The sequence below is a fragment of the Dermacentor variabilis genome, chromosome 1, assembly GCF_050947875.1.
Source record: "Dermacentor variabilis isolate Ectoservices chromosome 1, ASM5094787v1, whole genome shotgun sequence".
NCBI classification, from domain to species: domain Eukaryota; kingdom Metazoa; phylum Arthropoda; class Arachnida; order Ixodida; family Ixodidae; genus Dermacentor; species Dermacentor variabilis.
In genome coordinates, this window is record NC_134568.1 from 39,927,976 (window position 1) to 39,955,903 (window position 27,928).

A 27,928-nucleotide genomic window follows, 5' to 3' on the forward strand; every position below is an offset into this window, starting at 1 on the left:
TGTTCTTGAATGAACAATATCATGGAACAGTTTTAATCCATGAATTAAACGTCGTTTTTGCAGCATGTCCCACCCAATTTTCTTTTTGGCCTCTGTTACACTAAAATTTCATGTGTAATTTTTAAATACAGATCGCACAGCCTTCCTCTGTACACTTTCAAGTTTTTCATGCTCGTCCTTGTGCAAAGATACCAAACCGTGCTGGCTTATTCAAGTATTGATTGAACACTATAAAGACAGAGTAGAGCCTTAATTCGCTTTGATTAGAAATTGTTTCGCGTTCCTTTTCATAAAACCTGGAAACCTAAATGCTTTGGCAGTAATGTGATCAATGTGACATGTCCAAGATAAATCAGTGCTGAAATATACTCCCAAATATTTAAATTCTCACACAGTGAACAGTTGTATACCGTTAATAGTATAATTAGACTGAAATTGTTCCTTTTTCTTTTTATAAAAACAGATGTGCACTGTTTTTACGCTAAAGTCCATGTGCCATGTTCAACGTCACTGTGTGATCCTGTGAATGTTACCTTGCAATGCTGCACAATCATTTAAATGATTAATAATCCTGTACAATACCCAATCATCCGCGAACATGCGCACAAAAGAGTTAATATTACCACAATTTCATCCTCATTATTCAAAAGGAGCAGTGGACCAAGCACCGACCCTTGTCTGACATCACGTCAGCCTCACCCGATTTCTTCCCTTTTATAACAACCCTCAGGCGTCTAAGCTGCAGATAATTTTATATCCAATTAATTACTGTAGTGTCAGTACCATAAGATGACAACATTTCTATTAAGCAATCATGCTGCACAACATCAAAACCTTTCTTGAAATCAAGAAATATACAAGCTATCGTTCCGACCTTTTCCAATGCACTGGCTAGGTCATCAGTTAATTCTGTGAGCTGCGAGACACAGGAAAATCCACGGCGGAATCCATGCTGGCAATTGTTTAGTGGGAGCTTCTCATTTAAATGTTTAATTCTGTTAGAGAAAAGAACATCTTCCAGAATTTTGCAAACTGTACTAATTAACGACATGGGACGGTAATTCAACACCAAATTTCATGGTCCAGATTTGTGCACCGGTACTATATTTGCCCTTTTCCAATCAGAGGGCAGGCTGTCCTGCTCAATCGATTTCGTAAACAGCAGACATGAATATTTTGAAACTGAGCTCTCACACGATGATAACAAAGCATTGGGTATTTCGTCTGGATCACTTGTTTTTTGTAGGATTTAATTTCTTTAATATAGCTCCAATGCCGTGCAGACTAAACACAACCTTTTCCATAGTAACATCACTAGTTCTAGGAAAATTCGCGAGCGTGTGCGCATGACGAGAAAATACCGATGTAAAAAACGATAAAACATTCACCCTTCTGGACATTGTTATGCACGAATGTGCCGTCGTCATCAATAGTCGGTATTGTTAGAGGATCCTTTCCGTTTGTGTTGAAGATCTGTCACAGTTCTTTCGGGCGATCTTTTATTCTCAAGTCTAGGGTTTTAAGGTAATTGGCCTTTGCTTTTTACAGCGAAGCTATATATGGCTAGCCGATTCGTAAGTCCGTCCATCCGTCTGCCGCCTGTACGCGAAAAACTCCTGCGACGCCATCCCATGCGCATGCGTGAAAAAAAAAGAGAGGCGCGCGATTGTCGGCGCCAGTAGTGACATCGTTGCTCTCCGTCGCCGCCGAGCGCACGCGCAGTAGTTTCTCTCCGGCTCCGAAATGGGTAGGCCAATGTCGTGCGTAGTGCTGAGGAGCAGGCAGCTTTCGATCAGTGTTGCCGCGAGCAAAACCGGGAACGAGCTCGTCTACGCCGTGCGTAGGCGAGCTCGTTAATCCTGACGGTTCAGCTCGTAGACGAGCTGAACCGTAGGGATTAACCCAGCGACAAACACCGGGGCAAGTGGTTAACCAGCTTCGCTGGTTAACCACTTGCATGGATTGCTTGGGCGGAGATTTTTTATGGTGCCATTCATTTTAGTTGTAAGTATTTGCAAGATTTATATTGCCCTTCCCTCCTGTCTTTTTCTAAAATTTATTGTTTGCATTCTGCCTCTTGCTCACTAATATTCGCACACCACCTGTGAACCAAGGCTCAATTTTGCTGCGTCTAGCTGACATCAGCCATGAGGGAACATGTTGCTCACGTAATTCAAACAGTTTACTTTTGAACCTTACCCAGATATTTTCTGTATCAGACGTTTCTGACAGCGTCTAAAAAACATCCTAGTAACGGGCAAGTGCTTCTGTTATCACAGTATTCGCCATCTTATAGCTGTATATTCACCTTGTCCCACTATCTATAACTTTAACATGGCGCAAGTTCAGCTTGTAAAGGACAGCGTTATGATGCTTTACACCAGGTACGACTAGTGTATTAAAAATTAAATTATGTGGCTTTATTTGCCAAAACAATGATCTGATTATGAGACACGCCGTAGTGGGTGACTCCGGAAATTTTGACCACCTGGGGTTCTTCAAGACACTAGTGTATTCTGGTCCTCAGAAGGCAAATCAGTAAATAGTAAATCCAGCACATTATTTCCTCTTCTAGGTTAGAAAACAAGTTGATGGAGTGAAAAACAGCTACACATCCCTAGCAATTCTTTTCCCTAGCCACTATTAATGCGACAGTTAACATTTTCTTAGACAAATTAATTTTAGACAGGTTCAAGTCTCCTGCGAGTACAATATGTTCATCATTTACTGCCTCTATTTCCAGTTTCAAATCATTAAATAGTTAAATTTGGCTTCCCCGTGGCCTATAAAAGGAGCATACTGACACAGTATTTCCATTTCGCGATCGTAACTTCCCTAGATTGATTCAGGTGTTTGTGGCTGCATTTCTAACATGTTAGAAAAAACCTCCTGTTTAAGTAATATAGACGCACCGCGCTCCCGTATCGATCGCTGTCTCTCCGATAAGCCACATAATTTACGGGAAAGATTTCATTGTCACTAATTTCTCTGTTCAGCCACGACTCGGATCCGAGAGCGACAGTAGGTTTTTTTTTTATTACCGGCTTGGCAAAAGAAAATACAATGTGAGTATTACATGGCCATAAAAGACAACTAGTCAATGCCGGATCAGTGTGGTGAGATAAGAACGATGTAGGCTAGTCACTTTGTCCAAAGCACTTAGCCAATCAGGAGGATTACTCTGTGCACAGAAAAATTCGCGTATATATAACACACTTTCAATGAAGTATTCATGTGCTAGGGTCTGAACAATGCGCTCATGTCTAATATCCATACGCGTTCGCCACACACTGTGCATGCACAGAAGCATTAACAGATCGACAGGCACTCCCTCTGGTTCCGCGCATGGCAGGAAGCGTATCCCGAAAGCACTTAACGGCAATTCCTTTTTAAGGCTACGTTTTAGAATATCCCACAAAAACACTGCGTCATGACAGTCCAAAAAGATATGCTCAATCTTCTCCGGTTTTTTGCATATAAAGCAATTCACAGACCAAGGTACAAAAATGCCTTTGCTTTGCAGCCACGGTTTCACTGGGAGAGTGCCTGTATGTAGTTGAAAAAAGAAAGATTTAACAGAAGGTCTTACCGGCATTCGTTTAGCTCTCTTAAGAACATCTCGTTCTGAACCTAAAACAAATACTGTACGATACAACGGTACAGGCAAGAATACATCAACAAGATCTTTGTACAACTTCTTACCAGTAACAGATTGTAAGCAGGTTTCTTCTTTTGCGTGACCAAAAGGATGCTTTTCTGAGAACAATTATTCAAGCTAGACTGCGCGATTCTTTGCCTGATTATGTAGTGTCGTCCATGTATACGGGGCCAATGCCTTTAAGTGCTTTTTTGCGTATAGTAGGATTAGTCATGTGAAGAAGGTCAGCGAAATCATCAACTTTAATTGTGATGCTTCTGCAATTCACAAGCAATACTTTGAGCTTGAAACCATTGCCTCGCTGTCACCCTGATTGTATTACTGAACCAAGTGTCTCATCGTATGTGTACTTCATGTTTTTGAAAAACAAAGAATCATAACGAAGGCTTACTTTATCACCCTCTTTACGGTGTGCTTTGGCGTAATCCCATAACTCCTTTCTTTTCTTTCACACAGTCTCCGAAAAATCTTCCGAGACGCTAATGCTTGTGCCTCTAAACTTCTTTGCCAGAACTAGAATACTCTGCTTGTCTTTATAACTGGCAAATTCAGCTATTAGTGGTAGTTTTTTCTGTGAACTAAACCTGCCTAGTCGGTGCGCCCTTTCAATGCCAACTTGCTCTATCCTTAAATGAGACCGGCACAGTTCTGACACTCTGCTTTTATATTTAACTGCCCTCTCATGTTCATCATTATCTTCAACGCCAGAGTAGACCAGATTATTACGTCGGCTCATGTTTTCAATGTTGTCAACTTTAGCCATCAGAGCGTCTATCTCGGCCCTATTCTGCCCCACTGTTACCCGGCTTTCTGAAACTGCTGTCTGTAGCTCGTCAACTTTATTTATCTTCGCTTCAAGCCTACCCAAGCAGTTTCTTAAGTCAGCCATAGCAACCTCGTGTTCAGCTAGGAAGTTTCCTATAGATGATAACTTTTCTTTGATTTCCTTTCGGCTACTTAAAGCTTCTTTAGAAGTGCACTATCAGGGGCGGGATTCAGCTCATCACCGCAAGCAAACACCCGCCGTGGTTGCTCAGTGGCTATGGTGTTGGGCTGCTGAGCATGAGGTCGCGGGATCGAATCCCGGTGACTGCGGCCGCATCTCGATGGGGGCGAAAACACCCATGTACTTAGATTTAGGTGCACGTTAAAGAACCTCAGGTGGTCGAAATTTCCGGAGGCCCGCACTACGGCGTGCCTCATAATCGGAAAGTGCTTTTGGCTCGTAAAACCCCATAATTTTTTTTTGACCGCGCACAATCAATAACAAAATATAAAAAAATTACGAGAAGCACAAAATGACAACGCCTATACGATGAAGGCTTTTTCTGTTATTTGTGTGAGAACGTACAGGCGTGAAAAGGACTGGGGATGGAACCGGCAATGCAACAGTATCATTATTAAATTAAAATTAAATTATACTTTACGTGCCAAAACCATGATTATGAGGCACGCCGTAGTGGGGTCTCCGGAAATTTGGTCCACGTGGGGTTAAAAAAAAATTATGGAGTTTTACTTGCCAAACGCAATTTCTGATTATGATGCACGCCGTAGCGCTGGACTCCGGAAATTTCGACCACCTAACGTGCACCTAAATCTAAGCACACCGGTGTTTTCGCATTTCGCCCCCATCGGAATGCGGCCGCCGTGGCCGGGATTCGATCCCGCGACCTCGTGCTCAGCAGCCCAACACCATCGCAGCTGAGCAACCACGGCAGGTAACAATGCCACGAAAGCCATAGGTTTTGGGAAAACTAACCTGCATGAAATACAACGAAGTCGCGAACGGCACCGCCATCGCAGGGACGGCACCACGCCCCAGTGAGCGACTTATGTTCCACGGCTTTTGCAGCTCGGAGTGGTGTACGTAGGTCGCCCAAGGTTCGTTTGTCCAGAAGACCCCACCTTCCGAATTCGGTAGCCTGACATATTCCTCTTCCAGCTTTATCATCAAATCCGTTAGGCCGGAATGTTGCCGGTGATGGATGCGCGCAGTCGCCGTCAAGTTCGACATTGTGACAAAGCTGTCGAGAATCGCTTCTTGCGAACACCTGCATGAAATACAAAGTCGTGAATGGCATCGCCATCGCAGAGCCTTCCTTGTCGTGATGCATGTGAATGAGTGGATTTACCGCACAGAACTCTGCGTGTACCTGACGCGTGCAAATAAGAGCATGGTGGCATCTTAATATCAATCCGAGAAAAAACAAACAATCTTATAATGGAGCAAGCGGGCCGGTAGCTTGGGGATTAAATATGTCAACGCAAGCTCATATAATTGACAGACAATATGCACGTGTACGTGTCTTCAGCGTAAACAGCCGGACACACACACACACACACACACACACACACACACACACACACACACACACACACACACACACACACACACACACACACACACACACACACACACTTTTGATGCTTTTCACCGGTTTTCCACCGTAGTATATATAGCGTATCCTCCAACAATTTCAACGGCCGACTCCGAGGGCTTCACCATCGTTGCGCCACGCTCTATATATAGTATACATAAGTGCACCATGCTGGTGCATGCATAGAGCGAAGTGTATCTGAGTGGCACTGCCTTATACAAACCAGAACGAAATGTGTGTATGCGCATATGGAGTCGGCAGCCTCGCGTGTCTTGTTCCTATTAGGGTTTTTCTTCTTCTTTTCTCGCGCGTATAGGTGAGAGAGAGAGAGAGCGTGAGTGAAAGGTGTTGCCCGTTGCCACTAAGCGACGGCCGGTGACTTTATTCGGACGCATGGCCGAAAGGTGCCGGCGGGATTCCGACCGGCGTCCGTTGATTGACGACTCTATTGATCGGTAATCTGCTCGCGGAACTGCGAGCCGGGCTTCTTTTTCCCGGGGGGATGACCCGAAAGCCTGCGAGAGAAAACACAGCGAGAAAAGAAAATGGCACCAAGAAAAGAAAAAAAAAGTTAAAGGCAACGAAGGGTGGCGCGGGAATAAATGAAGGAAAGGCGAAGAACAAAGGGCCGCTGCGTGCTCTCCATTCTCCCGTTTTCCTTCACTGATCTCAAGGCGCACAGGCTCGGGCGCTCTCGCCTTCCTTTTTCTTGTCTTTCCTTTCTTTTTTCCTTCTTCTTCTTTCTTTTGTTCCCTCCCACTGCACTCCACGGCTCTCATGACAAGATTTTTAAGACGCACGCCCGATTGGAGCTCAGCTTTCTCGCGGAGAGCTCCACGCTTGCTGTATAATGTACATCCCACAGTGCGCGCACGCAGACGAACTTACCGCCGCTTGACAATGTATGCAAAATTCTCTGAGCGGCTTTTTTTTTCTGCTGTTTTGTATCTGATTCGCGAGGGAAATGCAAATCCGAGCACCTTCTGGCGCTGGTCGCAGGCAGGCGCTTCTCGTGATTTCATTGTTATCATCATAAGAGGCTAAAAGGTTAAACTTTGAACCTTCATCGTGTCACGGACGGTGTGAGGTGAAGAAACGCCTCCGTCATTTCATTTGCCCTCTTTGTGGAGACTCAATATGTACCGAGTGTTGCGCCGAAGACTTTAAGTAATGCTTAAATAGCATTGCAGCGAAGGTAAATGATCTATTTGTTCGGCTGAACATTAGTTGCGCCGGCGTACATCAGAAGCTGCGCGATGATCTCAGAATAACTCAATGGTATAATTCAATTTTTTAAATATTACTGCAAGAAACATGCTGCGAGCCAGTCATCGATGAAGACATGGGCATTTAGCAGGAATGCTGAGTTTCGAGCTATCCGTATAAGCGAGCTTTAGGGAGAAATTTGTTGGCTTCCAAATTATTGTGTTCAAAGAAAGCCGCCCGTTCCCACGGCAGTGGAGAACAGTGGCGTTACTTGAACAGTTAATTGAACATTCAAAGTTACCGCTGGACCCCTTTGGAGCTGCCCTCAGGATCCCCCGCCTGCTGACCTTGTCTCGCCATCCCCCACCGAGGAACAATGGGAGGCCCTCCTCTCCAGCACCGACCGAGACATCCAGACACGGGTCGGGGCACGAGCTGAAGAACTCATCGAGAAGCACAGCCTGTCAGCCTACGTGGATTGGCCTCCCTCACCCCTTCGATTAATAAAGTTGTTACTCACTCACTTACCGCTACACTTAGCGTTGTGTTGAACTCTTTCATTCCCTTTCATGTTCATCACTCCCATTTTAGGTGAAAACTTAGACATCATCGCGCATTCGTATACCTGTTGGGGTGCAGACGCCTCGTCAAGCAGATTGGAAGTGTTTTGTGCCAGGCGAATACGAAGCATTATGCACCGTTTTGAAACTAATATAGTAACGTGTAAAAAACATCGAGAGCAGTTTCTGGGTCGAATGATGTGTCTTTCATGATTAACTACAGTGGAACAGGGCGTTTCTGAGAGACAATGCGCAAGCTCCTTTATGAGATTAAACAGACAGACCGACAGACAGACAGACAGAGAGACAGACTGTTAAGAACGGCCTGCTGAGGTGCAAGTTTTGCCAGCCAGTTGCGACAGCGGCGTCAAACTTTTCCTGGAAGGCCACCGCAACCCTCTAGCCACGGCGTCATTAAGTCGACTGTGTCCGGAGGACAATACGCGCGCCCTCGACTCTTCGTCGCAGGAGCCGAGATGAGTTCGACGAAGCAGGCTTTGTGCCGGAACACGACACCGCCTACCCGGTCTGCTGCGAGCGGGGGAGTCCCCGAGGGAACGTAGTTCGAGGCCCCTTCCCACGCGCCGTTCAAGACGCAAGACAATGGGCAACTGGCGGCGCGCTGCGGAGGTCAGCTCGGGGAATAAAAGGCGCCTTTCCTGAAGTAAGCCCTGAGTTCTACGAAGTCCGTCTGACGTCGGTTGAGGACCGTGAACCTCGCGCAAAGAAGTGTGTGTGTGAGTGTGTGCGTGCGTGTAATCCCTCGCGCAGAGAGGAGTCTCGTATACGGTGCCTGGTCGAACGTTTCCCTCACCTTGGGATCGATTGAGGACCGAGTGTTTATAAACCGCTGTTGTGCGGCAGTCAGTGTACTTTCTCTCGCAGTCATGCTAGACTGATGAACTGCAACGTCCTTATGTAGATGCTGTAAATGAACCCATATTACTCGTTCTCGATGAGAAGCAGTCCTTCCCTTCAACAACGTCCTCAGCGTGGATAAGTTGGACGACGGCATGGGCCAGCTGCCATCTAATTCATGCCTGACTCAATCTTGACACCTGATTACGAGCGATGGGATTGACCCCCCAATCCTAACAACTGAATGTCAGCGCTGGGATCGTCCTACAACTCTAACAAGACAGACAGACAGACAGACAGACAGACAGACAGACAGACAAGACAGACAGACAGACAGACAGACAGACAGACAGACAGACAGACAGACAGACAGACAGACAGACAGACAGACAGACAGACAGACAGACAGACAGACAGATATTTTATACGCTTTCATAAATATTACTGGACATTGCGAAGTCGTATGCAAATTGGCGTCTTACGGAAGAATACTGAAATGGGACATCTTGTTAATAACTACACGAAACGTGTGACATTGGTACCCATGAAACTTGTGCAGTCAAAATCACATTTACGACAGTCGCGCGATAATCAACAGAGGAGACGAGCGAAAAATGAAAAAAAAAGAACATTTTTTTACAAATAGGTTACGCGCGAAATCATGCTGCCTACAGATTACACATCTCTAAAGAGCGCTCTTGAACAATAATAACGTGTTTCGTAGTGGTAAAACGACCATATCGTTAGCCTGTGGCTCAAAGCTGCTACGAGTTAAAGGTACTAACATGTTATGATGCGACGCAACTCTAGCATTATTGAACTTGAGTAAACTATTTCGACTAATAACGAAGCATAGACTTGGATAAGCTGTCTACACCACAAAGGGATATTTTTTACCTCGAAGGTCAGATCAGGGTGTGTTGTACGTAAAAACATCTCCAGAATTGAGGCATTCAATGTGGAGTTGTTCATACTGAGTTTCCACTGACCCTCAACCAGGCGGTGAACAGCGACGAACGGCGCATAGATGGCGCCTCGCTGTGCGTAAAGCTAGAGTTACTGTATATGCTACCAAAGGTAGCAGAGTTGCGCGTCTGTTTTATCACGCCGCTAGCGTCTCTATTGGCAAAGCGTCATCACGTGGTAGTCAAGCGACCGTGCATGGCGGAGAAGCAGATGCTCGGGCCAATTTTTGTATTTCCCGACGCCGCGGCTGCAGCAAACTGGATTGACACAAGTTACCTCCAGTCAAATTCAAAGCGAATCCGGCCGATCTTGGCGTTCGCTGTTCGCATGCCGGCTAGCTGCGGAGAGCTAGCTATGTAGCTATCTCAATCCTGTGAGAGCAAAACTTTCACTACACTCCCACAGAAGGTTACTTTTGGAATCCCTGCAGTGAAAAGGCACATAATGAAGTGGCACTTGCAGGCGTGGCTGATATCCAGAGTGGCTGATATCCAGTGTGGCTGATATCCAGTGCCTGCTAGTAGGTGGGCACGTTTCTACAGCAAGTCTAATGGGGTACCAGTGTCGAAATGCTAATGGTTGGTCATTGATTCACCAGTAATATTTTAGACTGCCTACACGTTGAGAGCTTTGGCACATAAGCAGGTATCCCTAATGCAAAACCCAGTACCCGGTATCCAGTGTTCAGTGCAGTGCCGGATTATGGGCCCAGTGCCGCACGCTCGATGCTGGGGCGCTGGGCAGGCGCGGCGTACTCGGAGGCGCTGGGTACTGGTGAGAAAAATAGCTCTAGCGCGTTAAATACACGGTGCCTGGACACCGTATATATTTGTTTGGAATACAGAAAGCAACAGAGAGCGTCTTGGTGCAACAAAAAAAAAAGCTAGCGTAAAAATAAAAGAGCTCCGACCACGATTCGATCATCGGACTAACAGATACCAAGCCCGGTTCTTTACCAGTACGCCACACAAGGAGGCGCACACCAGCGGATAATTTACCATGTGAAGGATCGAGGAGCAGTTTTAGTTTCACAAAGGTACGTCTCGCTCAGTCATGCTAGATGCGCTATCGCCCAGCAACTACAACTCACGCTTGTACCACAAAGAAAATTTTGCTGTCCGTATTCAGTAGCATGCTCGGAAGTGCCACAACATCGATTTTCCCTTGCGACGGGCATTTTAACTTCGAAAAAAGTCCTAAATGAACCGCCGACCCGGGACGCTGTATGGGATGTTACTACTGATTTGGATAGCTGTTTCTTGTTCTTCACGCGGAGGATATGCAACGTTTTCTTAGTTCAGTGATGCCTTTCAGTCGACACGTCTGTCTAGTCATATATCTTCGTCAGAGAAGCGCAGGCCTGTGCCGGAAGCCTTCGGCGACAGCAAATATATACCTGTGTTTATGACGCGTCACATCGGCGCTCATCGCTACTTGTGCTGGCACTGTAAACATGAAAAAAATGGTTTATTTAAGAACACCGATGCGAAAGCTGAAATACAGAGTGATTTATCCTTGTTAGACTGCTTGATTCCTGAGCCTAGGCGCGCCGAGAGCGTGCAGACGGACTCGACGGATACGCTAGGCCTAAGCTTCGGTGGGGACCGATCTCAGCTCCTTTTTCTTGACGATCTTATGCAGTCAGCTGTTTCGATGCGCTTTGTTTGCAATTAGGCGGAAAAGCAGTCCACAGGCGATGCAAAAGCGCCCACGGTCGATCGACGATACGGTAGGCATGCCGCCTGCAATAACGGAGTGCGGCTTCGCCGCATAGATTTGGTTGCTTCCCAGGCAAGATGGCGGACCTACGCGCAACTCTGCTACCTTTGGTAGCATATACAGTGACTGTACGTAAAGCCCAATCTCAAGGTCAACGGAAAGAACAGTGCAAAAGACGACAGCGGAATATGTTGTATCTTTCTTTCCTGGCTTCGTTCGTTTTGTAAAGTTTCTCAAGGAGAGTTCCGGCTTTATAGCTGCCGTGAATAATTGTTACAGTTAAAGTGTCCTTGACACAGCATAAATAAAGTGCAAAAGTAAGTGTCATAACTAAAGAAAGGAGCCACAAGCGTAGACATGAAGTAGCGGCGTTCGCCATGAAGCGCGGAGGGCAAGGCGATCTGGTGGTGTTAACGGGAACCGAGCTTTGCGCAACCGTCACCGAACTGCGCTTCCTCATTGTAATGGTGGAAGCCCACGCGGTGACGCGTGCGCTTCAATCAATGGAAGCGCCTTCTAGTGCGCTGTCAAGGCCTGCGCCTGCAGGAATGGCGCGACACTAAGCCACACAGCGTGGCATGCTCTTTCGCGCGCGCACCTCTCTCGCACCGGACAGCGCCAACAGCGCGAAACTGAGCAACGAGCTAAGAAAAGCTATCGCTTTAAAAAAACTAACGGGACGCGGAAGCGGTCGGAAATCCGGTCATGACGGCTTCAAATCAAACGTATTATTCCCGTTTCTTTCGCGGATTCGTAGAGGGCCAGGATTAGTCACTGGGTCCCTATGTACTTGCACAGTTATCCATTGTTCCATCGTTGGTATAGCGACGCAGGCGTTGGCTGTTCGATTTACGCGGGGAACCGTTGTCGCTTGCGCTGCGGTGACGGTTGCCCTGTCAACTTATAAGCGGCAGCACACCCTGCTGAATGCTATATTCGTTTGTACACGGAACGTTTAGGAGCACTGCAATCACGGCGCGGAAGCGGGCATGTCACGTGGTATTTTTTTTTATTTATTTACGGGCATCTGCAGCAAGCGGAAAACAACTAATACTTAGCAGATAGAAAGTTAGAAACTGCTTAATGAGACGTTTTGCAAACCGCTTTACAACTTTCTAATTGAATTTTTTGCCTAATTTCGTTGCTTCAGAAGTTGGTTATTTTATCTTGACTAATTATGAAATTAAGGAGAATACAATAAATAGTGTTACCTACGCCATACAGTAATAAGCAACATGCATTTGGTCACATGGTCGTAGAGTGCATAGGTATCATTTTTAGCTATAGATAAAGTTAGCTGCCACACCCTGTATATCATCATAGTTACCTTGCACGTGTTTTTCGCAAGGCGCCAGACGGCACCCTTATCTCCTAACGTATTTTTTACGTTTACGTTCCCATACGTTAAACCAAAAGCCTTCAACGGACGCTCAGTATAGCATCCCGGAAAGTGCTTGAGTTTAACGTTTTCGTAAATAGCTATATACGCTATTCTAAAACTCTCTAATATGGGGACGGAGAAAATGAAGTAATTTAGGAAGAATAATGCACCCTGCACTGAACGGCACCTTACTAGGCGACCAATGCCTAATGATTGTCGCGTATCTTTAAGCGCTGTTTACTAAGACTTCGGATATTGTATATATGCGTTATCGGATGATGACACTAAAACAAGTTTCTTTTTTTCTTCATGCGATCAGGATTCTTGAGCTGTTTCACGTACATTCCGGTATCTATGCGTCTCTGTGTCTAACCTCTTTTATGCCAATTTGGGTCACGTGCCGCACTTCAATGAAAAAAAGAAGGGAAACGCAAGAGAGGAGCCCCGCCATTCAACGTGCCTGGGCACTCTCATTAATAAACATCCCGCACTTGTGCGTAACACAACTCTGTGCATAGTTCTATATATTCGTCGCAATAATCATAACGTATATAAACACATCACAAACTAGACACCCTTGATAATACACACATATTAGTCATGCATATTGGTGACTTTTGTTTACGTTTTCATCATTTTGCGAACTCCCATCGAAACATTTTTATTTCCATTGTGCGGCCAATCCCGCTCGTGCAATAATGCCAGATATTACACACGTATAAATAAGTACCAGTTCTACTTATAACCGCAACTCGAGAGAGCGTAGAACCGGTACTCAAAAAATAAAAATAATTATAACTGCCTGAGCTAGCCGCCCTAACGCCAGTGTCTAAAAATGCGAATTTGTGTAGCAATTGAAAGTTTCCATCGCAAACATTCAATTTGTTGTCCGACATCCCCGTAGCATTGTGATCAATCGATAGCTCAATCGAAAAGGTCCGAGTGCGTTTGCTAGTCACGGTGCACTTCGTCTTCTTATGAGACTTTGAAGCAACCGATTCCCGATGTTCTTTGGCCTTGAATGTACCCTCCCCGGCATGGCAGTATGCATGAAAAGCAAGCTGCGACAAGGCCTATAGCGTCTAACGTATTGTAGCCGTCATGTGGGTGACGCGCTTTGTGTTTCCGAAATGCACGCCTCCGTGCACGCCGACGGACGCGCCACTGGTGGCGGCCTTGCGCAGAACACGCGGGAGAGGAGCCTGGCGCGCGCCGTAGTTTGTTGTGTGGTTGATCGTGCTTCTCTGTCTTATTCACGTTTTCAGAGCAAGATAGGCAACACCATTCGCACGTGTGGGGTGGCCAAAGCTTCAGGGAATGTCGAAGAAGAATTGTTGCAGGTTGGGGGGTGCAAATACCGGTGAAAACGTGCCGGGGATACGGTTCTAATTATTCCCGGCAAAGCCTCATTAGCGGGAGCAACGGTAGCAAAAATGGATCGTCGCTTCGAAGGGAAATTTCTTGTTCTCATCCTTTCCTTTGTCTCGTCGGTGTTTTTTTCCCCTCGATCATAGTTAGACGCGTGAGCAACGAAGCTCGTCTGCAGTGCAGCATGAGGTTTCAAGGCATTTCGCTAAACTTCGGAATGCTGTTTGCCGCTTATATTGTTTTCCGCTTCTTTACCGCGTTGCGCTGGCTAGGCAGCACGACTGCATGAGCGTATTGTGTTATATGTTAAAGCTACTGAAGTTTGCAAGAACTGAAATTGTTGGTTTCATGTGGCGCGGTAAATCCTCGCACCAGCTGTCGCGCACTTCATGTTTTTACATCGATATTATGTGTGGCTTTGCACATGTTTAACTGTTGCTAGTTGCTCCATGCAAAACTCCTGTCGATTCTTTTGAGCTGCGAAGTTTTCACCCTGCCTTGTTTGTAAAAGGTATAAATCACGCTGTGTCTTATCGGAATGATACCAAGGAAGTGCTTCTTTAACAGCTTTATTCTTTTCGCCCGAGGGCATCTTAGATATTGTTTGCGTTTTTGGAAATGTGTTTAGAAAATAGGTAGTTCAGGGCGAGAATTGCTAATTGCTGCTGCATATGGTATTTTTGTTCCATTTCTCGCTGAAAAGTTCGCGTCCCGTTTGGGAAGTCATCACACCTCGATGCTACCTGAGCAAACTTAACACGCCTTGTGATTTGTTTGTTTCACAACGTAGCCCCTTCTTGCATGTGAGTTTTGTACTCAACTGAATTCTTTCTTATACTTACGCTGCAGACGACTAAACCGGGCCTTGCCGCCAGCGCTCGTCTACTTTGACTGGCGCTGCTCTACCTTTAAATATATCATGTGGCACCTCTCTCTAGTAATATAAAAAAAGTACTGAAAAGTTAGTCAGCCTTTAGCTTTGTACGTTTCCAAGCAGCTCCCTTGGGGAATTTAAAATTGCACAAACTGCAGCGGGAACGGTAGTTCATCGGCGTATGCAGCAGAATTGCACTAACACGCGCTTTTATTAACCCGTGTGTTTGGTGACTTCGTTGGCTAATGGACGCGTTTCCATCAATAAATTGGCAATTATTCTTCTTGAGGCGACTTCGACTGCACTTATTCGGTGATGTCACATGTATTCATGAGCAAAAAATAATCACAACGGCATATGCAGCGATTACACCGTGCGGATTTGTTTGATATAAGTCTGCACTAACGACGGGTGCTTACTATTCAGGTACAGAAGCAGCAATGCGGCAAGGGTAGAATAAAAAAAATCATCGAGCGATCGCATCACTCAACAAAATTTATCGGCTAGTGAACCTGAGCTCCACGTCATGTAAATGGGGTTCGTGGCGTTTGTCTGCGGGACACATCTTGCACGTATGTGGACCATGTTGTCCCAAACACCGGTAACATCGTGTTCATACCCGCTCGCACAGAGGTCAGCATCTTCGCTACGGCTGTCACAGCAGAAGCAGCAGCCTGGCACCCGAACAAAGGAGAAATCGCAGCCGCGAACTTCAGCCATCCTTGCTGCAAAGGGTTGTCGTCTGCTACCGCTCCCGCGTGTACTGTTGGAAACGTCCGCTAGGTGGCTTCCAGTAGCGCCTCTATAGGCGGTGCACGAGGCGTTTTCGTTTCCTCCTGCAACTACTCACCACGCATTTCTCTCCAACTTACGCACGGATACGGCTGAGAGCGAAACACCCTTTTAACGAACTTCGCCCTGCGAGTAAACACGCAGATCTCTGACGCCTGGAGAGAAAAGCGAAGCTTAAGACAGTGAAGCATGAATAAAGACCGAGCCTTGGCCGCAGCCAAATCCACCACGCGCCTGGCCACACACGGAACGAAGAAAGGGGAGAAAATCAGGGCGTCGTTTGCACGGCGGAGGAAAAAAAAGAGTGGTGGGGGTCGGATGGGGGGATGAGACGGAGAAGAGGGAAGGCGAACGAAATCGCGGGCGCGCCTAAACAAAAACAGGCAGAGCCGAGATGGCGCCTGGCCGCCGCCAAGAGTGAAGGCGCGCAATGAAGGACGGACACGGGAGGAATCGATCCCCTTGGCCCCCCCACCCCCGTGCCCCGCGTGGAGTTCCTTTTTCCTTTCGATCTTATTAACATTCGCGTCCGCCATTGGCCCGCTTTGAGCGGCCCTGATTGGCGTGGGCGGGGCGTCGTGCGCGGAGCGGCGGGGCCATGCGGCGGCGCGCTGTTCCCCCTTCCGGCGGACCCCCCACCGCCGCCGCTCGACCGCCACCAGCAAGCACGGCCGGCGTCCGGAAAGAGGAAGGCGTGTGTGCACGCGCCGTGCCACTCGAACGCGCGTGCGGCTCGGCAGCAGCTGCGCGTGTTGGCCGCCGTGCTTCTTCCTCTTCGTCCTTGCATGGCCAAGTCTCCCGAGAGGATGACGGCCGCTGCCAAGGAGGACGGCGGCTCCTGTCAGGCCACGGCCGCGCTCGAAGCCGCGGCCGGCTTCGGCGGCGCCGGCCACCGCGGCAGCATGCCCCGCGAACTGGGAGGCTCGGCCTTCCGGGTGGTCACCCCCAAGCACAGCTTCACTGGTGAGCAGAGCTCTTCGAACAACGACGCAGTCTCTTGGCGTGCTCTATGCGCGGGAGGAAGTTGCACGGGCGCCGCTTGGCCGGCACCACTTAGCGTTTCAGCAATCGCCACTCGTTCGTTTCTTTCAGGGGGTGGGGACGACGGTGGGGCCGTTATCACCGCTGCCTCGGAAGCTAACTGATGAAGCTCATCATTTAGCTTCGAGACAGTGCTCCGAGCATGCCGCGCACTGCTTCGAGACAGACGGGAGTGTAACTTTTTCGGTCACACGTGTGCTGCTCAAAATAAATGTCGATTTTTCTTTCTTTTTTTTTTTAATTATACGGTGATTGAGTTAAGCTGATTTCTCCGAACGTATACCTCTAAGAATAGCGAATTCAGATTTGCGTTAGTAAGCCACGCCTCTATACCCGTTTTCGAAGGCGCGGGTCTGACGAGAAGTGGCGACATAGTATCGATACCATTCCTCTATGCCTACGCTTGCGAGGCAACTTAACTGACAGTCTGTGTTACGAATTTCCTTGCCAGACTCATCAAATACATGTTGACGACGAGTATAGAAAACAAAGCTAGTGAATAAATAATCCGGGAGAAGATCCACTGAAATGGGTTTCTGAATGTAACTGATTTTGTCATGGTCGCCCAAATATACCGAACAGCAAGGATTCCTCTCATTCATGTTCAGCAGGGATGCTGTACAGACAATTTCGCCAGTCGGTTATATTTCTCTTCATTTTATTTTAAACTCAAAAACAGTGGTGCGAAAGCGATTGACGAGTGATATCGGCTAATCAGTTTTATTGCCTGGCACACGCTATACGTATGGGAATTCTGCGGTGAGGGAGAAGCTATAACGGACAGATTCGCAAATCTTGTCGTTCGTAAATACTGCTTGTAATTCGCCAGCCGTCATCGTTTATAATATATCCAACATAACAACTGTCTGGCATTTGCTCTTACGAACACCTTTAGCGTAAGAATATTTTTGTCAATTTGAGTCCCGACCTATATAGTGCATACCCATGGCACAGGCAAGCCATGGCATGGCAAGCTATGCGGAAAAACAATACAAAGTCTCCTCTATTTCTTTGCATCCTTCGCACATCCGCCAAACTGATTGTGTAAAAAGAAATTGTATTTTTTTTCTTTCAATTGAGAGCTCTGACGAACTTCATCTCAGCTGCCAGCACTACCGCCGCCCGAGACAGCGAGCGTAGCGGGCCGGTAGTCACAGAAAAAGAAAAGGAAAAAAAAGTTAAGAAGCTAGAATTGTTTGTAGAAGTAGATGGGCCGACAAATATTATCTTAGATATACTTATTATTAATGAAGATCGCCAAGCAATGGTGAACAGCAGACAACGGAAAAATTTGCGTATTCTGCCCCGCATGCAACGTGAATCGCTGATGCGAATAAAAATATGAAGCATCGGAGAGATAAAATGATGACGACACACCACAGTCTCGTTAGATGTAGTTCCGATGTACATTGGGGTACCGCCCGATTTGATTTGCTCCCAGTTATCAACAATGGCTCACCTAAGCTTGTCACGGCCCCATTTGACGACGCTATATGTGTGATCGCCATACTGTTGTCCAAATGTCCCTCTCGCGAAAAAAAAAAAAAATGTTTGTTAAGCATTGTGTTACGTCAGTTAGAAGAAAAGAAGGTCTATTTATTCTTTTAGCAGTTGACATTTTTTTGTACAGGCGTACGTCTAAAATGTTTGGTTCGGTGCACTTTTCGGTCTCACCTGTTTCGGTGTGCGAGCGTGTTCCTGTATCAGTTTCTTTCCTGGTGGGTGCTTTCGTGATAGACAGTGCCTTTACTTTTTTTAACTGCTCAGCGAATGAGCCGTTGATATCATGAATACGAAATCTAAATTTTTATTGCCCAAGCTGAGTTGAGCTATCTGTAGAGTTTTGTAATTCTTTCTTTTTTAACGTTCAATACTAGATCCTCGCGCTAATCGAAGAAGAATGAAAAGGGGTAGTCGACGTAAGCGCCATAGCGTTTTGAAGAAATGTCATCTCTCTCGAGTGCTCTTAATAAAAGGGGTATCAAACAGTGTGATTATATTTCATAATTCTGGCAGTTAATCGAGCATTAGGGTCGGAAATTCGACGAGGAGATTAAAAAGAGAAATCCAACTGCGACTCAATTTAATTCTACCAAACGCCTACGTTGCGCGCTGCAGGAGACGATTCGCATGCGCAGCCTTTTTTTATTTATTTTAAGCTCATAGGATCGTAGATTTAGGTTAGGCTTTGAACGACGTTGAACGACTCGTTCAGGTTTGTGCACGAGGGGAAGTGGCGTTACAAGGGTTACGCAGGATATTTAGAACATTATGCATGAGCTCATTTTACGATTTCCAGTTTTACTGCAAAAGACGTAAGGTCTGATATAAGATGCTAAAGCTATCTCAACGTACTGTTTGTGCATTCACACAGAGCGGCGGGAGTTTTTTTTTTACTTTTCTAATATTTTTTCTATTATTTTTTTTAAAGTGCGGGTTTTATAGCCACTAATTATTCACTGCAAAATGTGATTAATTGATTGACATTTATCACTCTTGCTTAGCGTGAAGGAAAAGAAACATATCCTTACGCTATAGGCTTCTGCGAAAAGCCTGGATGCCAAATTCACTTCTACTTAATGGCTAACACATTACGAGAGGGAGGGGCTTGCTGGGGAGTGGGGCGCAGGTGAAACAGTTAATTAATTAATTAACTTATTTATTTATTTTATTTATCTTTATGAACGGTCACTTGACTAAATAATGCTACACAATGGAAAAAGTACATTACACGTGTCCTCCGCTAAGCGACCGCTCGCGCAGCGCATCGGACCTTTAACTGCGCGACGTGCATGTTCTCCCCTTGTGGACGTTTGTCGTTCTATTCGCGCATAGAAAGCAGCTTTGGTGCGGCAGGAGTTCAACTTCACCAGAGCAATTAAGTAACTCATACATGAGGAAGGCTAATATGGGCTATGTGGTGCACGTTGATCTGAAGAAGATCGCATTATGAAACACTCTGCCGAACAGAATTAAAGCCACTCTGCTCGACGCACTTCTCTGTTCACTTCTCTCGGGTTTATGCGACGGTGAGAGCATTGCGCTCTCTCGGTTCAGTCTCCGGCTCCTGCGTTCTGCGCGGGTACTTTCGCATAGAATAACGCTTTCACGGGAAACCTCTGGAAAGATGCGGCCGGTCACCTAAAAAAAAAAAAAAAAAGAGAGAAGAAACGTTTGTGGCTTTAGCGGTATCCTGTATACGCTTTCCCTCCGATGCGGGAAACGCTTCTTTGAAACAGGCAGATTCGTATTTATGGGTGGCCTTGTCATTATTATTGCCGTATGCAGAGCTAGAACATCCGTATAGAGAAAAGAGTTAGTTGGAGAGGATGGGGCACAACGCCTGCCTGCAATATAGAAGGGGGAAAAAATGTGCATAGAAAAAGGAGACCAGGGGAAGAATAAGAGCAACAGATCAAGCGAATAAAAAAAGGAGGTATACATGGTAGTGTGTAAAGAAGAGAAGAAAAAAGAAAACTTCTGCAGAGACACTTAAGGCTGCTTATGTGCGGGACTGCGAAAACATTATAGTCATTTTGGTAAAACGTTTTCTTTTTTTTCTGCGCGTTCCTTGTCCGCGCAACCTCTCGCCTCCGTTTTAACTGCGCCTCGGTCAGGCCAAATGAAAAACGCGCGAAGCGTCTCAACGCGCTCGCTTGCTCGCGAGGACTTCATAATGCTAAAAACCGCTCAGCGGCGTTCAATTGGACATGAATGCGTTTTATTTTATACACTCATCTTATACACTCGTGACGTGGCACCACCCCCTACCCATTGGCTGCGCCGCCACGTGCCGAATGACGGACGCACTGTGGGCCACGCCTTTAGTCAGCCAAATGGCTGCGACGTGACGCGCGCAATGACGCACACACTACGCACACATTTAATCAGCCAGAACCGTCGAGCAGCCGCGGCGTCGGGGAGGCCTGCTCGTCTCGCACCCAGGTGGCCCGGCTTAGATTCCCCTCTAGACCGAAATTTACCGAATATTCTTTTCAAAAGCGTTAGTTTGCTTTGTTTACAGGTAGTTCCCTGAGAAATTTGACGTCGATCCGAATGTTCTGACCTGTTTTTACTCTTTGCCGTCGGTTATATCTGGTACCATCATTCGGTCACGCCGGCGACCACAAAGCCGGATTTTCGCGTAATGGGCCCCTCATGTAATGCTTTCGCATAAAAAAAAAAAAACAGTGGTGGGAAATGCCTTGTGCGAAAGCGGGCGTTTGAATGTATAGTATATAAGATCCCGCTCAGACGAACTCGAAGGGACCACGAAAATCTGGGCAGTGTGCTCACCATCATCATGAGCCCGCATAGGCAGCTAGAATACCTCATCAATTACGTTTTTGTGTGTGTGTGTGTGTGTGTTAGCGCTGCAGGTTACCCCGCCGACCAACGGTTATCTGCTCTAGGCATTGCATGGCTGGCCCAACTTCACCTCGTAATCTTAACCTCTACTGGAATATCTTATACCAATATTTGATCTGGAATCTCCATAGCCGTCTTTAAGCTGTCTATTAACGTTGTGCCTAGAACATTTTGGTTCTGCGTTCGTTGCGTATTTAATTCTCAGCTTGTTCACATGTTTCTTCGCCATTGTCGAAGTTTTGCCCAGTAGATTACCACTGGCAAGATAGACTGATTACATATACTTTTTTATTCAGTGGTATCGGCGAGCTGAACGTTCATTCCCTCGCCCTCGCTTATGTTGCATAGCTTCCATAATACTGAGCGTGCCTTTTTTTTTTCTTAATGATAATCTTGAAGCTTACCCGTAGAGTAAAGCTTGAAGCAGCGCGAAGTAGACGAGGACAGGAATCGAAAAACGCGCTACGGGATGAACGCTGTCGTCGTCTTCTTCACGCTGCTTCAATTTTTACTCAAGATGAATTAACTCACCCAAATCAAGTTGTTGGTATTACCCGTTGGCTTTGCTGGTTTAGGTTGTCAACTGTTGGTCGCAAGTCCTTTGCACCGGTGCTGAACCGGACAATGTTATCTGCAAACCGGAAACTCACGCTGTACACCATTATTATTCCCCGGGTTTTGCTTCGAGCTTATACTATAACACTGCAGCCTTTGTTTGAGTTACTTAACCAAAATATCATTCACAGCAAGTATGGAAAATTTTGATACCAGAAGTCTCCTTAATGAGCTCAAAGGTCGTGTCAGAATTAGGCTTCTTTAAGTGCTAAAATCCGAAGAGCTGAATATATTTCATGTGCTTATGCTTGTCAGCTTACGTAGAGAGGTTCCTGACGCTCTTTCATTCGTTATTAGGTTTCTTTATGATAACAGGTCCTGTATGTACAATTTGGCGTGCGGTATGATGCTGACAGATACAAAGCTGGCTTCTCCACTATATAGGAGTATGTGCGGAGAAAACCCACTTTTGTAATTCCTATCATTAGTGATTACATTACAACTATATCCCCAACTTCGGAAAACAACATAATGCTTCGCAACGCATAAGTGCGGAGAGCAGCTAGTGCTGAATGCTCGTAAGTATTACAGCTCCATTAGCATGGCAAGAAGAGTGGTTGAAAAATCGGTGTATCAGGACATTATAGGCATAGTGGAGACTTGTAAGGCAGCGCGGAGTCTAGTGTGAAGTTTACCGGGAGTATTAGGGCAAACCAATAATTCGCTCCCCATCCCGCCTCCCCCATAGAAAACAGAAAAAAAAGAACGTGTCAATTGTAGCTGGGGGAAACAAACTTACGGGACGCATGGGAAGGGGGTGCTGCGATGGTGCTTAGGACGGGCTCGGCGTAGGACTGGATCAGGGTTGGGCAGGATCCGCTACAGGCATAGGTAACTATGCAATGTAGATATAGAGGTTTTAAGGCTGAGCTGAAACACTACGTACATAGACGTAGACGTAGACATAGACGATATTTTAGACTGATAAATATCTATAGATTACGTGATTAGCTCAAGCAGGCTACTTGACTATTTGTCGCCACCCCGTCTCGAAGGGGATGTAAATAAATCAGCATCATCGAACTTTCTTAAGAGTGTTTACTGTCACCTATCCAGTAAGCGTCCCTGTAGAGTGAGCAGAGCGTTAATATTGATTTGCACAGTCGGAACGAAACTAGCTTGCTTAAAATTAGGCGTTAACACCCGAGAGTGCTGGCTGTTCTTCCCTGTATCCGTTTGTTTGTGCCTTTGGGGAAGTAACTCACGTTTCAGTGACATGGTTACGCGGCGCCTGCAATTATTATTTTTCTTTTGTCTAGACACCTCCCCACATTTCTCGGTGCCGAAAAGCGCGCTTTTGTATTGAGTTTATGCTCCTTGCGGCGGCTAGCGGCTGCGTGAGGCTTATATGTAATAAAATAGCGGGCACATTCTTGTGTATACAGTGCCTGAAATATCAGATAAGGGGACGCCGAGAGCGTAGCCGAGGCATGTACTCTGTGTACCTTGTTCAGACTACGTTCGTACTGATAAGTGTGCGCCACTGCCAACATTATTGGCCGCGGCTCTCGCTGCGCGAGATATATATCGCACATCATAGAAAACCGCACGCGCTCCTTGACTGCACTGAAGGGGCGAAGAGGGCAGTCTGCTTCGGGACCTTAATCAGTGCCCGCAGCCATTGCACTCGAGTGCGTAAGCGCTGCTCAATGCTTCCGCGGCGTCCGTTGCGGCGCTCTGCGTGTATTTATTTTAACAACAGCTGACGCACACGAACCGTGCAGTGCGTATGCGGGATGCAACTTTCAGCTGTTTTAACGCCGTCCGTCGCGTCTCCTGCGAATTTGTGGGTGCTTGACGGCGCTTGCTGTCTTCGACTCCCTGCGAGGAACCAAGAGGGTTCGAAATCCGAAACAATTAAATGCGCAAGAACAGCTTGACGCCGCGCCGTCCCTTAGTTGCGATCTCGTTCGTCATCACCACTGGAACGCAGCGGTTCTCACGAACTGATTTGTCGTTTCCTTTTTTGTTGTTGTTTTTATTTATTTTTAAATGCGAAGCATTATTAGGCTCGATACTTGAGTTTCTTAGCATGCGGTGAGCCGTGTAGTGAGGTCTGATTCAGCCGACCACGTGGTGCGAGTAAGTGCAACTCTGATAATATTTCTTCACAGGGGCACAGCATATCAGGCATGGTGCCATCACCATCATACTATATCGTCGTCACCATCGTCTTGCTGCTGTCGTCACACGCACAAGTGTTCGCCTTACACAAGCATGTTCTCTCATCTGGTAACACTTTTCATAAGTCCAGTCGATGCTTGATAACCAGCTGCCTACAAAATGGTTCGCATGACATGTATTCCCACATGGCATGGGAGCTACAAATTTTTTTCTTTCTTCTTTCGCGGTAACCGATGGCCTCGTGAATCGGAGCTCCACGGCAGAGATATGTAAAAACTTTGGCGTACGTTCGGTTCATGGAACCGGATGCACGCAAATTGTGGTAGCGAAATAATTGGCAGAGAAGGTGACTGGCAGCGACAAATTGTTCTTGTCAGCAAAATTCCTGGTCCCATGTGTATAGGCATTGTTTCCGCTCGCTGACGCTCACGGACATTGATCAGAGAACGATTGTGCAAACTGGAACAAAAACAATGAATAATTAAGCAGAAGTGATGCACATGATACATAGTTTATGTTTGTAGTTAACGGAAACTTGCAAGTCAGTGCTCGGATAAGTTCGCTGTGGGCCACGGTCATATCGAACCTACGGGAAGTATCGACGTGGATTGCTTTCCTTAGAACTCTTAAACCCAGGAGGTTTCGATTTACGCGTATAAGTCATTTAGAGCAACGTACCTTTACCAGAGCCGCGTTCCAGGACGTACACGCGGCGAATAAAAAGCAAAAAATAAGCGCGAGACTGACTTCAACAGACGACCGTTACAAAAAACGTTCGCATCGCCGTGCCACGCACTGATCGACGTTATTTTGTTTTGGGCCGAGGAAACACTTGCAGTCCTCAAATGTCTGTATGAAAACGCTGGAGAAACAGTTTCCCGTGGCTTTCTTAAAGCTTCGCAACTGGTGGCCTGCACATTGATCGCAACAAAAGCGGCATTAATTATTCAAAAATAAAAAAAGAAAAGATGTAGGAATATTCTTGCGTGCTCATTTCGCGCACATTTAAAATGAAGCTTGCCTCGTGGAAACAGAGGCCGACATTATTCCAGAATTCACTTCGGGAGACTCATTATTCGTTATTCTTGCAAGTCCCTTTATATTTGACATCAGAATAAAATATCATCGGAGAAGCAGGTGCCAGTGTTTAGGAGAGGTTCCTCCATCAAATGCAGGTCCCATTTTTCACGTATCTCCAAGAAGAATCCCTGCCCACCTGAAAGCCATATATGACTGCTTGCTGCAATACCCGTTAAGGAACGTAATCCAAACTCAAATAGAGACTCATCGCAAATTATGCGGGCTTTCGTGTACCTAAGTTATCGTGTGCCTGAGTGGCAGCTGAGACAGCTGAGCTTGTGCCGTTCCGAGCAGCAAAAGCGTGGTGCGGCTGTTTTAGGAAACGCAAAAGTAAGACTGGACCGAAATAATACTGCTCTGAAATGAGAGACAGTTCGTGTCACTTTTAATAAGAAAACAGAGCTTCGGTATATTGGAAGAAAATGGTAGTGACACCATCTCACGAATGTAAAACTACACAGGCCCAGGATGGATGTGATGATTCAATTTCAATTCAAAGCTGGTAGGAGGCCGATACGGCATGCTGGGATGGCAGTACGGTTTTGCTATTCTGAAAGAGGCTCTAGTGTCTTAACACCTGCACCATGGCAGACGAGAAAATGATTCGAGCCATAAGCTAGATAGCAGGCCTAACACAGGAAAAAACGCGGAGAAACGCCTGTGTCCACTGTCCCGCTTCGCGCTGTAGCACACAGTCTAAAATGGAAAACCAGCTAGCCCAAACCATCACCCTCCTAAGACGTGGAGCACCAGCATTTATATTCCAAATGTTATATTGCTGCGCACGTTAACGTTCTCGCGTATTGATCATGTGAATACGATAAGAGTAAGAAAAAAATTCACCGAGGATCTATGAAAAATGTGTAAAACACATACCACTGTGTATGTATCCATGGGGCCACTGAATATATATGCCCCAGGGGCCAGCGGGCACCTGCCGGTCTTAATTGAACTTTCTTGACGTCAACTGAACTTTCTTGACGCCAACTGAACTTTCTTGACGTCAACTTGTGTCACTGCAAGTATCATAGCAACATCCTACCTACGCAGTGACGGTCACGTAATGCGATTTTTCTTGCAAACGTGGGTCGGCCTTGACACTGCGTTCTTTTGTTTTTCAGCTCTCAGAAAGCGCGTTCTTCCTAAATATGACTATGAACATCGCGTTTGCGCTCTTTAAGGGTTTTGCATGGGAGATATTAAGCTAAACGCCTTTTGCTACTACCGAAGTGATTTGCGAAGACTGTTCTGAGTTCCTCGTTGATCATACAATGACGAAGTATATGACACAAAACTACAAAGATTACCAGAGTAAGTGGCGCGGTTATGAGCGATAACACACAGGCTTATATATATAATATAATATATGTGTGATATATATATATATATATATATATATATATATATATATATATATATATATATATATATATATATATATATATATAACATTTCGTTTCGTTCCTGGCGTATGCTTCTCACTTGCAAAGTCAAGTACAGTCGAGCACCTCTGTAACGAACGCCATTAGAACGGAATGACCTGTATAACGAAGGAATAACTCTGCCCCTGTCCTTGTTTAAGCTGTGCGCTGCGTGACGTTTACAATGAAGTGACCTGTGTAACGAAGGATTTCGGAGGTCCCAAGCATATCATGATAAAGGCGGTTGACTGTATTGCACTTCTTTGACACGACTGGCACGTATACGCCACGTCCCACATCGCACGAGCTAGAGCACTTGCTTGCGCTATAGCTTGCGTTCGGCCACTAGAAGTAATCAGTTTCTTCCTTGCGCAATGAGCGGGAGCGTGTCAGTTTGTCCCATCCTCGCCTTGTGGCAGCTAACGCTTTGGGACGCTGTTTTAAATGGCACCCCCGCCTTCGGGGTCTGCTCTCATTCCCCAGTCCATTCCTCGTAGCGGAACGCTACGAAGACGCTGCGAGACATTGCACCGCCTTCATGTTCCGCCCAGGTTGTACCCTGTCTTTCGGGACTAAAAAAGTTCGCCGTCGATTGTGATACTCCCTAAATGTGGCGCGACTGCCTCGCTAATAGGGAGATCGCGAGAGGCAGCCCGCGGTTGACGCGTGGGTGCGATTCACAGCAGCCGCCGCAGACACATCTCCGCTCACGCAGCGCTTTGTTTCCATATGTGGTATCGGTTGACGCGCCCTCCGCGTGCCATCGGTGAACAGATGACGGCGCGCTACTCTGGCGCCATCTCGTAGCGATCGTCTCTGCAGAGTCCGTCTTGCGCGGTAGTACGCTTTGCTTCTCTTGCTTTCGCCATACCCTCCTCCTTCGCTTTCCGCCTAATGGTTCCGCTGCACCCTCCTCCCCCTCCACTTTCCTTCACGCGCTTTCTTCACTATCGCCGTCTTTCATGCCCCGCTGCGCTCAGCGTTAGCTTTCATCCTGCGATGGGCTCGTTCGTTTGGTTACGCCGACGCCGGCGCTCGACGCAGGAACGAGCGCCTAAAAGCTGCACTCTAAAATCATGGACAAAAAAAAAAGGAAACGTATGCCTCCCTTTTTTTTTTGTTCCTCGCGCTGCTTTGCCAATCGCACATGTGCGGTTCCCGTTCTCTGTCCGTTGTAATTATGTTTATTTTTGCAATGCTTCGTCATTTTAATGTCTTAGAAAGTATAGCCCAATTTTCAGTCATGGTTCATTTCAGACAGCTTACCGCGACAAGAGCCGTCGGTGGCAGAAAGTGTGAACAAGCCGGTGCGTTTGCGCACACCGTCGATGCACAGCAAACAGTCATGTGCCGGACACAACCGGAGTTGGGAAGCGAGAGGAATGAAAATATACGCTAAAAGGAAGACTGATGCAGTGACAAGACAGCAAAATGGCGACTGTAAAAAATATTAATGCTCGACTTCATAGCCCAGCCTCTGGAGCCTTTATAGCTGCGGAGGCAAAGAGAAGCAAATCCC

At 46.5% G+C, this 27,928-nt stretch overlaps 1 protein-coding gene across 1 annotated transcript in view; it reads left to right on the forward strand.

Annotated features, from left to right (window-relative positions):
• The first annotated feature begins 16,469 nt into the window (after window positions 1–16,469).
• Window positions 16,470–27,928, forward strand: part of LOC142572162 (uncharacterized) — a 118,940-nt gene continuing 107,481 nt past the window's right edge. The window contains exon 1 of the mRNA XM_075681123.1: window positions 16,470–16,723. Coding sequence (XP_075537238.1) covers window positions 16,546–16,723 — 178 coding nt within the window. The 5' untranslated portion in view covers window positions 16,470–16,545. The remainder of the gene's footprint in view (window positions 16,724–27,928) is intronic.